Source organism: Lissotriton helveticus, chromosome 2_1, assembly GCF_964261635.1.
Source record: "Lissotriton helveticus chromosome 2_1, aLisHel1.1, whole genome shotgun sequence".
Taxonomy (NCBI): Eukaryota; Metazoa; Chordata; class Amphibia; order Caudata; family Salamandridae; genus Lissotriton; species Lissotriton helveticus.
In genome coordinates, this window is record NC_136059.1 from 1,702,374,501 (window position 1) to 1,702,389,600 (window position 15,100).

The 15,100-nt window shown below is 48.9% G+C and overlaps 1 protein-coding gene across 2 annotated transcripts in view; it reads left to right on the forward strand.

Moving 5' to 3' along the window:
- RAD23B (RAD23 nucleotide excision repair protein B) overlaps positions 1–15,100 on the forward strand; it is a 355,852-nt gene that overhangs the window by 146,360 nt on the left and 194,392 nt on the right. For both annotated transcript variants that reach the window (XM_078676661.1, XM_078676659.1), the window contains exon 3: positions 193–272. In XM_078676661.1, coding sequence (XP_078532787.1) covers positions 193–272 — 80 coding nt within the window. The remainder of the gene's footprint in view (positions 1–192; positions 273–15,100) is intronic.

The following is a 15,100-nucleotide window of genomic DNA, read 5'->3' on the forward strand; positions in this document are numbered from 1 at the left end:
TTTGTAAGCTTTTATGTTTTTTTTTTAAAAACCAAATAAAGTATGGATGATTGATGGTGTGTTGTAGTTTGTATTGATGAAAATTAATTGTTCCTTTTGAATGTAGTTCTTTGTGGCTACTTGCTGGAGCAGAGTTTAGACCGGTTTTACATTTGTTTTAATTGGTGTTTTATTTCCTGTTTCAAATTTTAGGTAAAATCCTCAACGATGACACTGCTTTAAAAGAATACAAAATTGACGACAAGAATTTTGTTGTAGTTATGGTAACCAAAGTAAGTACATAATGCTGGACATGCAATTTTGCAATTGTTCTTGTTTGTGTTTCGAAGATGTAGCAACAGAGTTTCAGCAGAGCAATGCCAGGGCATCTAGCCGGTTTTATGCATGGATACAGGCCTACTATCTTTTCCAAATCTAGTTTGTTTAATTTTCTGCTTTGTTTTGAGTAACCGTAAACAATTCAAATGCATTCCTTTTCAAACAGTTTCAAGTTTTATAACATCCAATGTTGCAGGTCGCAATGAGTAAACACGTGTTGAGTGTTCTTTTGAATGGTCCGCAGCAGTTCATTGAAGAATTCTTGATGATTCCTAGGTATTGGTGCCTCACACTGCACAGATGGACAGCATTGACTCTGAATCCATCACTTGCAAAGCTTGTAGTCTAATGTTAAAGCGTTGTTGGGGGTCTCAGTAACTTTTAGGCATGATAACCATGCTGCAACACTTGCTATCACATAATTGAGGATGCATTGCAGTGTGCATCAATGTCTGTACGTACAGCTGAAGATGGGCACTCACTCATGGAGATGTTGAGATTGGTCTTGACCAATCACACCAGACTATAGAGGATGGATGGTGTTACTATTCCTTCCTCTTCTGTTGCGGTCCCTGGTGGAGCAATTGCTCAGCTGATGGAGCCATCAGGGTAGTCTTTCCCCTGCACCTGTCTTTCCCGTGCAGAACCAAAGTCACGATTCAGTAGTCCGCACCATCTGTCAAACGCTGCAGTGCTTGAGTGCACTAGACTATTGGGAGAATGTTAATTTTAACAATCATCGCTTATATTCTGACCCTCAGTGGGAGACATTTTCAAGCCTTCTCTTGGTATTATAGCTTCTAGCCGATCCCTAGTAGGCATCTGTCTGTATGACCCATCAGTTTGTTTAAATGTTCTTTATCTGTTTGTATACCCTAGTGTGTTTGGCATCTTTAAATGATTAAAATTGAAACTCTGACAAAAGTGTTATATATGTTGGTGTGTATGATCATTTATTAAAAGTACCTGAGGTTTGCACATTCCGATCTTGGGTGTGAATGCTTTGTTCGACATTTATGATCTTGCTCATTCATCAGTATTGAGGGGAGTGAAGATCAAACTCATCAGTTACGTGAAGTACATTAGATATGCTATGGACGCATCAAAGTAACAGCTGAATAGGGCCTCTAGCTTCTGATAGTACTGGCACCGAGGCCAAATATATGGATGTACTAGTGATTATGTCTTAGTTATTTCACCGTGCGCCATAGGCTTGGTATGGGCTTGCGTGGGTATGGAGTCAAGATTGCGGCATCGTAATTGAATTCAGCACTGGCCCCTGCAGTTTGTATCGGGCCAGCACTGTAGCACTTTGTGTGGATCCAGGGTTCCGGATCAGCTTTGCTGCAGGCCTTGAAACGAGGCCTGGAAGTACAATTTGAGTCAACAGAAGGTCTGTCGGCAGAAATGCAACTCAGAGCACCCATGGTTCTGAGGACCAAAGGAATGCACACAAGAGGTAGCAGGCAACCTCTGGAAAAGTACAGGATGACATTCTTTAAGGCCACCATTTGCTGCAGCGTTGACAACTGCTTAGGAAATTAAGGGAGTACCCTGGACTAAAGGTAGGACCAAAGACGCTGAAGTCTTTGATTGTTTAAAAAAAAAAAAAAGACCCAAAATGTATGCTACTAAATGCAGTTTATTTTATATACACAATCTTTTCTCACAATGTTTTATATCAAGTACATCATTTGATATTCGGAATTTTACAATACTGTACAATTTTCATAAATCAATTATCCTATTCAAAACTAGCTTATTTCAATTACATTAGACAGAGAAAACAATCCAAGCATTCTTCTGTACATGTTCAGTGCTATGGTGAAGACTGGAACTGCCAAGGTGAGGTAATTGGGAGATGAATTCCTTCTGCAGTGGGGCGGGGGTCTCCTGTATTGGCTCCTTCCACACACACACAGTCCTGCCTTGACTTCTGAGGAAATTCAGGGTAGTACATACTAAAGTCATCTTAATGGACACTGACTTCAGAAGAGCGTGCTAAGCAGTGTCTTAGTTGAGCACTTATCCTCTTATCAAACTACCTTTTTAGAAGGACCTATTAGTCTTCGTCAGTGACCCTGCACAGCCTTGTATTGGGTACAGTTTGGGGTTACTTGTCAGCCCTTTCTGTCTCTTTTCTTTGTTTGTGTTTGCCTGATCAATCCTCTCTTTAAATCATTAGTGTGGTGTGGTATGTTTTTTGAAGGACCTGAGGTATATGTTCCCTCCACTTGATGTGCCTCAGTATGACCTGAATCTAGTCTTGATATTCCTTAAGTGCAGGCCATTCGAGATTATGCTCAGTTGCATGCTACCGCTTCTGACCATTGACATTCACCATCACGCTTGCATGCCGTATAACTACAGCAGCTCTCTATTCACCCTTCATACACTACTTTTATTGCTGAACACATTTGTGGCGAGGACTCTCGCTGCCTTCCTGCTAAAGGTACCATCACCCTTCCAGTACAGTGAATTGATTACCCTGCCAGCCTCCCTCGAAAGAGACTCTGTTGCCTTGACCTGAAGAGAGCTAGGAGTTTCTATATTCACCATACATGAGATCATCATGTTGATGATCAGCTTTTTCTTTAGTTTACTGAGATCAAGAAAGACAAGGTGCTCGAAAGAGGACTTTGCCCAGATGGGATAGTTTTCTGTGTTCATATCTGTTACGTGTCACCTAAGAAGGAACCCCCAAAAGCCCTTGCTCATTGCACAATGGCTAAGGCCAGTATGATGGCATCAATCAATCAGGGTTCAGAAAGCGTGCCTAAATACCCAATAGGTTTCCAGGGGCCTACAGGTCCCGTAGGCTTATGGGAACAGCCAGGTCTTGAGGGCCATTTGGAATTCCGAAAGTGAAGTGATAGTCCAAAGATGCGTATGGAGGCTGTTCCAGTTCTTTGCTGCAATGTGGGAGAGAGAGCATCATATCGCTGTAGTCGTTTATGGCGGCAGCGTATGGGGGTACACAGACCATACAGTATTACATAATAGTGAAAACGAATTCCTGCATAGATTATCACTTCCTTGCAGCACCCCTTCGTCAATTGTGCACTTGGAAGTAGGTTTGTAGTACATTGGGGAGATTATAACATTTTAATCCATCTTACTTTGCCTTGCAATCTAGTCAACACTTCTGCTTCCTTAGAAGTGAGGAGTATGGCCAAGTTAAAGGGAGACAGAGTGTAGTCTTCTTGATGGTTGGTGGAAATCAGGCGATGGTTAATGTTGGCGGGTCTTTGGTTTTATAGAGCCTTGTGTGCATGGGTCAGCATCTTTAATTGTTCTCTTCTGTACAGGGGGCCGGTGGAATTTCCTGAGATGGGGTGCGATGTGGGTTTGTCAGGGAAGGCTGAGGACGAGTCTGGCTGCAGCGTTCTGTATGGTCTGAAGTCTCTGTAGGTGGGGTGCGGCGATTCCTATGAAGAGCGCATTGCCATAGTCCAGTCGGGTGGTGATGAGGGCTTGTGCCACAGTGTGTCTTATGTAGTGGTAGCCACTTGAACATATTACGTAGCATGCACAGAGTGAGGAAGCAGGCGGAGGAGACTGTGTTGATTTGTGAATTCATTGTAAGCTTGTTGTCAATGATGATCCTGAGGTGTCTGGAGTGTTTGGAGGGAGCGGGGGCAGGTTTTGGATCTGATGGCCACCAGAAGTAGTTCCATGTGTTGCTGCTGTTGCCAAAGATCCGTACCTCCATATTGTCTATGTTCAGCTGCAGGCAGTTGTTCTTCATACAGACTTTGATGTTTGCCATGCGTCTGTGGAAGTTGATTCTGGTGGTGGTGGGGTAATCTGTGAGTTGAGGACGAATTTGGTGTTGTCTGTGTAGGAAATGATGTTGAGACTGTGGGATCTGACGATGTTGCCCATATATGCGTCGAAGAGCGTGGGGCTGAGTGATGAGCCCCGGGGGACACCGCAGGTGATCCTCTTGGGTTCAGAGGTGGAAGGTAGATACTCTGGATTCTTCTGGTGAGGGAGGCGATCCATCCGAGTGTGTCCCCTTGGATGCCGATGTGTTGGAGTCTTTAGATCATTGTGTGGTGGGATACAGTGTCGAAGGCTGCTGAGAGGACAAGGCGGATCGAAGCTGCTGTTTCTCCTCAGTCAAGGAGGGGTCAGGTACACTCAGTGGTTATGATCTGGGCTGTTTTGGTGTTATGGTTGCTGCGGAAGCCGGATTGGGCGGCGTCTAGTAGCTGGTTCTGCTCCAGGTGCATCATGAGTTGATGATCTTTTCCACTACCTTCGCTGTAAATGGAAGCTGGGAGATTTGCTGGTAGTTTTGAGTTCGCTAGGGTCGGCGGATGGTTTTTTGAGTAATGGTTTGACAGTGGCGTATTTCCAGGCATCTGGAAATATTGCAGTAGTTATGGAGGTGTTGGGTAGGGTGGTGAGTTCTTGGCCGATCCTTTTGTTTCCAAGGTTGAAGATGTGGTGCAGTCATGGGTCTTTGGGAGCTCTAGAGTGGATGGATTTCATGGTGGAGTTGTTGTCCTGGCTCGAGAGGATGTTGCAGGTGGTCAGTGTGTGGTTTGTGTCCGTTACAATGATGGCATATCTGTTGAAGTCCGTAGGTGTGGGTTGGGGTTTAAAGTTTCTGTAAATGAGATCTTTTTGTGGAAGAAGTGGGTGAGGTTGTCACACAGCTCCTGTGAGTGTGTCGTATCGTTTTTTCACTGGCAGCCGGAATGGAGAATTCCTTAACTATGTTGAAAAGTTCCTTGGTGGTGGTGCTGCTAGTTTCAATGCATGCGTCCAGGGCTGTCATCTTTGTGCCCTGAGCAGGCGGTGGTAGAGGTCGAGCGAGGTCTTGAAGTCTTCTCTGTTGGTGGTCTCCTTGCTGGTTCACCATCTCCTCTCCAACTGTTTGCTGTCTTTTCACTGTTCTGAGTTCTCGGGTGCACCAGCTGGACTTTTTGTAGGATTTTCTCAGGATGTTGCTTTCGCTTGGGACGATGCTGTTTGTGCAATTAGTGATCCAGGCATTAAAGTTTTTCACTCCATGTTCGAGTTTGGTGGCAGTAGCAGGGTTGGAGGTGTTGAGGGCGTTTGCCCAGCTGGTCTCTGAGATTTTGTTCCATATCTGGTAGGGGGCGTGCTGGAGATGCTGAAGTGGTTGATGGAGTGATTGGTCCATATGAGTTCTGTTACATGGCTGTATTTGACGCAGTTGCTAGAAGTGGAAATTGGGTCAAGCATGTGTACTGCGGTGTATTTAGAGTCGTGGACGATCTGGGTCAGTCTGAGGCAGCTCATTCTGTCTAGGTGTGCCCTGTTTTTGACGTTGGGGCTGTTGATGTGGAAATTTAGGTCGCCAAGGAAGATGTAGTCTTTGTAGTCTAAGGCTAGGGGCGCAATGAAGTCTGCAGTGGTGTTGCAGAGGCCGGAGCACGGGCCCTGGGGTTGGTACGCGGGGGTGCCTCTGATGCTTGTCTATTCTTGTGGAGCTTGAAGTTGAGATGTGCCATCGGAGTGGTCGTGTTGGTGGTACATTGTATGGTCTCTTTGTAGATAATGGCTCTTCCTCCTCCCGGCTTGTTGGTGCTCTCCTGGTGAGTGATTTTATATTCTTCGGGGATTGCTGTGGCCATGTCTGGGGCAGATGTGAGGTTGGGCCAGGTGTCAGTGAGAGACTATGTTGGGTGCGAGGATGGCGATGAGGACCCATAATTCAGTTGAATGCTTGCATAGTGAGCGTATGTTGAGAAGATCGTATGCAAGTTGGTGTTTTTGTTCAGGTGGTGTCTGTGAAGTGTTTAGGGTGGTGCTGTTTGGTGGGCTGGTGTGTGTGCAGTGGCAGGTGCAGTGGCAGGTGCAGTGGCAGGTGCAGTGGCAGTGGGTGCAAGTGAAAAGTCCAACTGTTGAGCATAGGTTGTTGCAGTGTTTGTGGTGGGGCTCGAGGTTTAAGGGTGTAGAGCCCCGCGATGGTGTATCTTTGGTAGGGCAGGAGGGTCAGGGGTAATGGCTCTGGGTGCAGTCCCGGCACGGAGGGTCCCAGACAGCCTTGCCTTTAGCGTGCCAGTGGTGCATCCTCTATGCAGTAGGGCTGCAGTCTGAATTAAGTAGGTCCTGGGGGTGGGCAGGGCTTCTGTGGGCAGGAAGAACGGTGAGTGGAAAACCCCAGTAGGGAAAACCCCAGCGGTAAACCCAGGCATCTGCGTGGTCACTGGAGCCGTCTGGAAGAGCAGGAACTGGAGTCCACAGGGAAGTAGAAGCTAGGTGTCTAGGTGCCACCTGGAACATGGGCAGAGGATTGATGCTGTCCACTTCTCAGACCCTTCACCTTTGAGAGGTATTGCTGTTGTACTTATTTTAAGTTGAATCTGTGGTTAGAAGTAACCATTAGAAGAGCACATTGCCAACCTTTAACTTTTTCCGGTGGATACTCAATCTAACTGACTATTTGTCACCTCCTTAATCCTTCTCTGGAGTGTGCTCTGGAATGTCATAATGAGGTTTGAAGTGAGGGTTTGGCACACCGTCAAACGCAATTGGTTTTAAGTTCTCCATGTAGGAAACTGCCTCTGTATATACTATACCAAAATGAGGTATAGTATGCACAGTCTAGTGGAACCCCAAAGGTAGGCAAAGGTAATAGTAGGTAGCACCTTACTCTCAATTTGTGGTGGTGTGGGTGAGCAGTAAAGCTTTTTCAGAGAGTAGTGTTAAGTATTTGTTGTACACACAGGCAGCAAATGATGTCACACATTCAAACACTGAACTCAGACCAGTTTGTATCAAAAATATTTAGTTATATTTATTTTCTAGAACCGAGCAAGCCTGGTACAGGTAAGTGTAAATTTTACTGTTCGAGGCATGTGGGCTGCTAAATTCATATCTATTGCATAGATCGCCGCCTAGTGTTGGGTCCGTATGATTGCACATTGTTGTCCTGGAAGAGTCTTCGAAGTATCACGAGATAGGTGGCTCCTCCCCTGGACTACAGTGCGCATGGGCATCGACTCCATCCCTAGATTGTTTTTTTCCGCCATTGGGTTCGGATGTGATTTCGACGTCTCCTGTTCGGAATCGATAAAACAACTTCTTTAAGGCCAAAAGGCCTTCGTTACCTCGTCGGTATTGTTCGCGTTCGGTCTCGTGTTTCTTCCAACTCTTCGAGTCGGATTTCGGGCGAGTCTAGGAACTCTTCGACCATCGAGGCCCTGTCGTCGCAGCAAGACCCCGACGATACTACGATGGAACGGAGCCCGTTCAAATTCTGCCCTGTGTGCGGTTCGAAGTACCCACACATCGACGTGCATCCTGTATGCAACAAGTGCCTCTCGCCGGACCACAACGAGGACAACTGTATGGCCTGTTCTAAGTTCAGTTCGAAGAAGACGCTCAAGCTTCGGCGCGCCTTGAGGCCCGGCGAGCGGCTCCGGCACCTGTCGACATCTTCGACGACCCCGAAGCGGAAGGCCGAAGCCATCCTCTGCAGATTTCACCACCATCGACGGAGGTCGAGGCCGATTCTGAAGATCCCGTAGAGGCCCAGGACCTAGAGGAAACCGTCGAGGAGGTAGGGGACGTCGAAGTTTATGGGGCCGCGGAAGATAGCTCGGAGGAAGAGCTATGCCCCGAACGTACACTAACTCTGGCTCGGGTCACGGGATCGCCACACGGCCTTACCCACGACCCTACACCGCGATCCTCGGCCCCGCCTTCTGGCCCGGCTACGGACACACCAGCGGAGCCTCCATTGAGCAAATCGAAACCGAAACTGAAACCTTCGGATTCGAAAACAACAAAGATGGCCGACGCGCCATCGAAACTGAAGACGTCTGCTACGCCATCGACGCCGTCGACTTCAGTGGCTCCGAAGCCGAAGAAGGCTTTCGAGCCGACTAAACTACCGAAGGTGGTCAAGGAGCCAAGCTCGAAGAAGGTTGTCGAGCACGTGTCGAGCACGGTGGCTGAAAGTCGAAGAAAACTGTCGCACCGCCTTCAGGCAAGACTACCGCGCCAACAGGCAAACGCCAGGTCGAAGCGCAGTCGGCGAAGGGCGCCGAGCCGAAGTCTGGAGCTCCGACGCAGAAACAGACACCTGCCGATCCGAAGCCATCGGCGTCGACACCGAAGGCCGTGGCGGAAGCCCGGACCACAGCGGTCGAGGATTCGTCTGCGTCTCCGGCGACCAAAGAAACATCGTCGACGCAGGGGTCTTCCCATGGTGGCGGACCAAGGTCATCGGTCGGGCCGACTAAGCCCTCCGCTTCTTTCACTAAACAAGTCTCGGACTCCCTCAAACGAATACGGGAGAAGAGTTTGACGTCGACGACTCCAAAGCCATCGGGTCCACAAGCGATGGAGGCACCGAAGAAGACTTCAATGCCACTCCTCTACACTCTGCCGCCGAAGGTGGCGCCAAAGGCCTTTGCACCTCGGTCGGTGCCAAAAGACTCGGGAGGTTCGGAGCATTCACTGCTAAGTGGACGTTCTGGTCGACAACATGCATCAGAAGGGCAGTCTGCGCAGTATATCGACGCCGACACGGGAAAATTGACGCTCTACGAGCGATAAATTACTTCCCAGCCATTGGAATCTTTGTGATACCTCTAAAGAAGAAAAGGCCAGCACAAGTCATTCCTGACCTTGTGAAACCTATTCATCCACAACCTAGGAGGAGTCCGTCACCTTATGCCTCAGAGGGAGATGAAGGTGTACAGGATGAGGAGTACAACTTCCCTGATAACAATGACCCTGATGAGCAACAGGACTCATGAGTGGACGCTGGTGACCAGGGGGACCAACAGGTGGTACATGACCCACAGGTTTATGGTGTAAGAACATCTCCAACTGAAGACTCGGCAGCATTTAATGCCTTGATTGAAAGGGCGGCTGCAAACCATAAGGTGGACATGCATGCCGACCCTGTGGAAGAGGACTTTCTGTTTGACACTTTCTCGGCAGCAGAGAAGACTGTGAAAACGCTCCCAATGCTTAAAGGGGTTCTAAAGCATGCCACGGACATCTTCAAGGAACCCGCAAGAGCACGGGTGGTGAACCCGAGAATAGAAAAAAATAGACCGGCACCTGGGGACCCGGCATATATACGGGGCCAGCTGCCTCTGGACTCTTTGGTGGTCTCCAATGCCCGCAAGAGGGCGAACTCGCAGACGACAGGTGAAGCTCCTCCCCCAGACAAAGAGTCAAAAGTGCTGGAGGCATCGGGGAAAAGGGTGGCTGCACAGGCAGCCAATATCTGGCGCATATCTAACACACAGGCCCTGTTAGCACGATATGATAGGGCGCATTACGACACCCTAGAGCAACTCCTACAACACCTTCCAGACGAGTTTAAGGAGGCAGCTGAGATGTTGATACAGGAGGGCAAGCTTATTTCCAACGCTGCAATCAAATGTGCGCTTGATGTGGCAGATACGGCGGCTAGAGCGGTCAACACCAGTGTGATGTTGAGACGCCAAGCATGGCTCCCCATCTCAGGGTTCAAGCCTGACATACAGACAACTATCCTCAACCAGCCCGTTAATCCAGACAGACTGTTTGGCCCAGACGTTGACACCACCCTCGAGGATCAAGAAAGATAATGAGACAGCTAAATCCATGGGGGCACTTCAGTCTCAGCAATTCAGAGGGAGCACTTTTTGTCGCTCCAGTACACGTGGTGTTAACAGAGGACACTTGGCACAGCAGACGCAATTTACTAGAGGTGGCGCACAATCCTCGTACCCCAAACAGGGTAGAGGGGGTTACAGAGGAAACAATACCAAGGGCAGAGGCAGGGGCAACAACAGTTCCCGTTCCTCTGCTGCCAACAAACAATGACTCTCTGTCACTGCCTCCCGACCATCCAACACCTGTCGGGGGGAGACTCCAGCAGTTCCTGCCAGTCTGGACGTCCATCACCACAGACAGGTGGGTAAGGAAACTTATCCAGTTTGGTTATTGTCTAGAGTTAACGTCCACTCCACCCAATACACCCCCAAGACAACGTCCTATGTCAGCAGAGCACTTGCACTTATTGCAGCAAGAGGTTCTTCTGATGCTGCAAAAAGGCGCAATAGAGCTCGTACCAGTGGAAGAGGAGGGGCAGGGGTTTATTCCCTCTACTTCCTCATCCCAAAAAAGGACGGTTCACTCAGACCCATTCTGGATCTAGCCCCCTCAACCTGTACATCCTCTCGGAACATTTTCATATGCTGACCCTGCAGCAGATTCTTCCATTGTTGAACCAAGGGGACTTTCTAGCAACCTTGGACCTCAAGGATGCTTATTTTCACATACCACTCCACCCATCCCACAGAAAGTACCTCAGGTTCACCATACAAAATAGGCATTACCAGTTCAAGGTTCTACCCTTCGGAGTGACCACTGCCCCCAGAGTGTTCACAAAGTGTCTGGCGACAGTTGCGGCGCACCTCAGGAGACCGAACATACATGTCTACCCTTACCTAGACGACTGGCTCGTTCAAGCAAAGTCGGAACAGCAGTGCGCCGCAGACATGTCCCACACCATTCACCTCCTTCACAGTCTGGGGTTCTCACTGAACTACCCAAAGTCGCACCTTCAGCCAGCCCATGTGCGGCAGTATCTGGGCGCGACAATAAATACCCTAACTGCTATGGCTCAGCCAAACCCGGTGAGGATCGACAATATTCAGTCGCTCATCCAGAGGTTCAGACCGCAACACTCACTACCTGCGAGAGTGTTCATGCAGTTGATAGGCATGATGGCCTCCTGCATCTTCATAGTCCCGCACGCAAGGTTGCATATGCGTCCGCTCCAAGAATGCTTGGCGAATCAGTGGACACAGGCTCAAGGACGGCTAACAGACCTAGTGTTGGTGACCGGTCGGGCATACAACTCTCTGCATTGGTGGACTCCACACAACCTTTGCAAGGGCCGACCGTTCCACGAGCCTGTGCCGCAAGTCATCATGACGGACCCCTCTCTCCAGGGATGGGGAGCTCATGTGCTCCACTACACGGTGCAGGGACTGTGGTCGACGCAGCAACAGAAGATGCACATCAACTACCTGGAACTGATGGCAATCTTCATGGCGCTCAAATCCTTCAAAGTACATCTGTGCAACAAGGTCGTGTTGATCCGGACAGACAACATGACAGCCATGTACTACATCCAGAAGCAGGGGGGTACGCACTCTCCACAGCTCTCATCTGGCTCAGAGCATGTGGAAGTGGGCCATTCAGAGGAACATCTTCCTCATGGCGGAACACCTCCCGGGCAAGGACAACCAGATGGCGGATCTGCTCAGCAGGTACAGCCATCAAATGGACGAGTGGGAGATACATCCATCAGTACTCCGCCCGTACTTCCAGCAGTGGGGTCATCCAGAGATAGACCTGTTTGCCACAAGGGAAAACGCAAAATGCCAAAGCTTTGCCGCCAGGTTCCCTCACCCACAATCGCAAGGCAATGCGATATGGATGAACTGGTCAGGCAGATTTGCGTACGCTTTTCCCCCAGCGCCTCTCATTCCGCTGGTGGCAAGAAAGCTAAAGCAACACTCTGACGCTCATCCTGGTTGCTCCAACGTGGGCACGCCAACCATGGTACACCACGTTTCTAGAACTTTCCGTGGTACCGCATCAAAGGTTGCATCTCACACCCAGGCTCTTGACGCAGAACCATGGCGACATTCAGCATCCAGATCCGCAACAGCTCAATCTGGCGATCTGGCTCCTGAGGTCTTAGAGTTTGGCTACCTCAACCTGCCTCCTGAATGCATGGACATTATCAGGGAAGCAAGGAAGCCCACGACCAGAGCTTGCTATGCTGCAAAATGGAAGCGTTTTGTCATTTACTGTACAGAACATCGCATTAACCCGCTAGATGCATCAATTCCTAACATCATCTGCTATTTGTTACATCTTTACAAATGCAATCTAGCTTACGCTTCCATTCGGATAGACTTATCCGCCATAGCGGCTTATCTCCAAAACAGGCAGCATCTCTCTGTTTTCAGGGTGCCTGCCATTAAAGCCTTCCTGGAGGGACTGAAACGAGTCATTCCTCCCAGAACACGGCCAGCTCCTGTGTGGAATCTCAATGTGGTTCTCACTAGGCTGATGGGCCCACCCTTTGAGCCTCTACATTCCTGTGAGATTCAATTCTTAACATGGAAAGTGGCTTTTCTCATTGCTATTACATCTCTCAGGCGTGTTAGTGAGCTGCAGGCGCTCACGATACAAGAGCCATTTATACAAATTCATTCAAACAGGGTAGTGCTCCGCACTAACCCAAAGTTCCTTCCGAAGGTGGTGTCACAGTTTCATGTCAATCAGACTATTGAACTGCCCGCATTCTTTCAAAACCCACAAACAGTAGCGGAGAGAATGCTCCATACACTGGACGTAAAAAGAGCATTAATGTACTACATTCACAGAACACAACCCTTTAGAAAGACACAGCAACTTTTTGTTGCCTTCTCAGCCCAGCACAAAGGCAACCCTATTTCCAAATCATGGATAGCCAGGTGGATCGTTAAATGTATTCAGATTTGTTATCAAAAAGCTAAACGTACTTTGACGATCCCCCCAAGAGCACACTCCACACGCAAGTTGGGAGCCTCCATGGCTTTCCTGGGAAACATTCCTTTGGAAGACATTTGTAGAGCAGCCACTTGGTCTACACCACACACGTTTACCAAACATTACTGTGTAGATGTGCACTCCAAACAGCAGGCAGCTGTAGGGCAGGCTGTTCTCAAAACTCTTTTTCAGATTTCTGCAGCTGGCACGGGCAACCGCCGTTAATGGAGGGACTGCTATGTATTCTATGCAATAGATATGAATTTAACAGCCCACATGCCTCGAACTGAATATGCTACTTACCAGTATGCATCTGTTCTTGGCATGTAGGGCTGCTAACATTCATATCGCCCGCCCTCCTCCCCGGTGCCCGTAGCGGCTGCAGATATTTTCTTGCATTCAATCATTAGCATGGACATCATTTACGCTATTTCACTCCATCTCTAACACAATGGCTAAAAACAATCTGGGGATGGAGTCGATGCCCATGCGCACTGTAGTCCAGGGGAGGAGCCACCTATCTCGTGATACTTCGAAGACTCTTCCAGGACAACAATGTGCAATCATCCGGACCCAACACTAGGCGGCGATCTATGCAATAGATATGAATGTTAGCAGCCCTACATGCCAAGAACAGATGCATACTGGTAAGTAGCATATTCATTTCAAGGCACGTTGAACAATACAAGGAAGCTGAATGAAAATGTCTTTGTTATAGGTTTGTAAATCTTTTCAATACAGTGGAAATTACGGTTAGATTACTTTTGACTTCTTGACAGATTACTTTATGGATTACTTTTTCTATTCTGTGTGATATGCCTAGATATCACACTGGGACATTTCCTAGAGAAAAGGGAAGTAAAGCAGTTTGCAGTTATTTGCAGTTTTCCACGTTCTCATACAAAACCAACTCCACACAACAATTTTCAAGGAAAAACAGTCATTGTATTCCATCGGTTAACAAGTAAGTACTTGGCTGTGGGAGTTTGAATTCTGGGGTTATAACCAGGGTTCCCCCAGGGTCAGAGATGCACTCTCAAGGCATCCTCTGTGGCACTAGGGTGGCCGGGTGCAGAGTGCTGAGGCCTAATGTTATCCATTTGGGGATTAGGGGGCCTCCGGTTGGTGGCTGCTCATGAGCAGGCCACAAGTTTGTGCGAGCAAAGCTCCTGGTGTTAGGCTCAGGGCAAAGGGGGATCCCAGTTAGCACCCAAAAGTCCAGCGGCGGCTGGGTGCAAAGTGCTGTTTTGGCGTTGGGTGCCCTGTTGATTTCAATGGGGATTCTCCAGTTGCAACAAAGACTGCAGGCTCTGGGACGGCGATCTTCTGGAGGTGACACTGATTAGAGTGGTAAGTTGGAAAGCCTGGGTTGCTTGGACACAGTCCTTTGGGACTCCCAAGTCCGGTGGGCACCTGGTGCAGGGGTGTATTTAGGCATCCGGTGTTTTTTTACCAGCTCCGGTCGCAGTCAAGGGATCCTCCAGAAAGAGGCAGCAGGCTTTGCTTGGACAATCTGATAGACTACCAGCCGCAGGTTCCGTAACGTAGAATTATCCCCAGGTGTGAGACTGGATCCGGAAAACTTTTTTGCCACAGCATCCCTGCGCGCCGGGGGGGAAGGCAACCTGTGACTCCTCCCTGACGTCGTCCTCGTTCGTGACATCAGCGAGGACACAAGTCCCGTCCCGGCGCGCCTACGTCATCTTTTTCTCTTTTCCACGTGCAACGCGGATCCGGACGGTCTCCTTGCCTGTTTTCAGGCCTTCTCTTCTTTTTGACGCTTTGGCGTTAGTGGGACAGTGTGCGAATGCCTTCGGGATTCAAGACGTGTACCTCCTGTGCACGTCCCATGTCGGCGACGGACCCTCACCCGATTTGCCCGCCCACCCCGCATCAGACTTGAAAGGGAGCCGCTCGCACACCACCATTTGTCTGAGCCTCGGCATCAGACTTCAAAGGAAGCCGCTCCCCCCCCCCCCCTCAGACTTCAAAGGAATGCGCTCCCGAACTTGCTGGCCTCGCTCTCGTGAGCCTTTATTTACTTCTATTCATGGTCTGTTTTTCATCCAGCGCTCTCTCTCCTTACCTCTGTTTCTTTCCCTGTCTTGCTTTCAACCTTGTTGTTTCATATTTTCTTTCCCTCTCTTGCTTTCAACCTTGTTGTTTCATATTGTTTCTTTCCCTCTCTTGCTTTCAACCTTGTTGTTTCATATTGTTTGCCCTGGCTCTTCTCTTCCATACAGGCTCA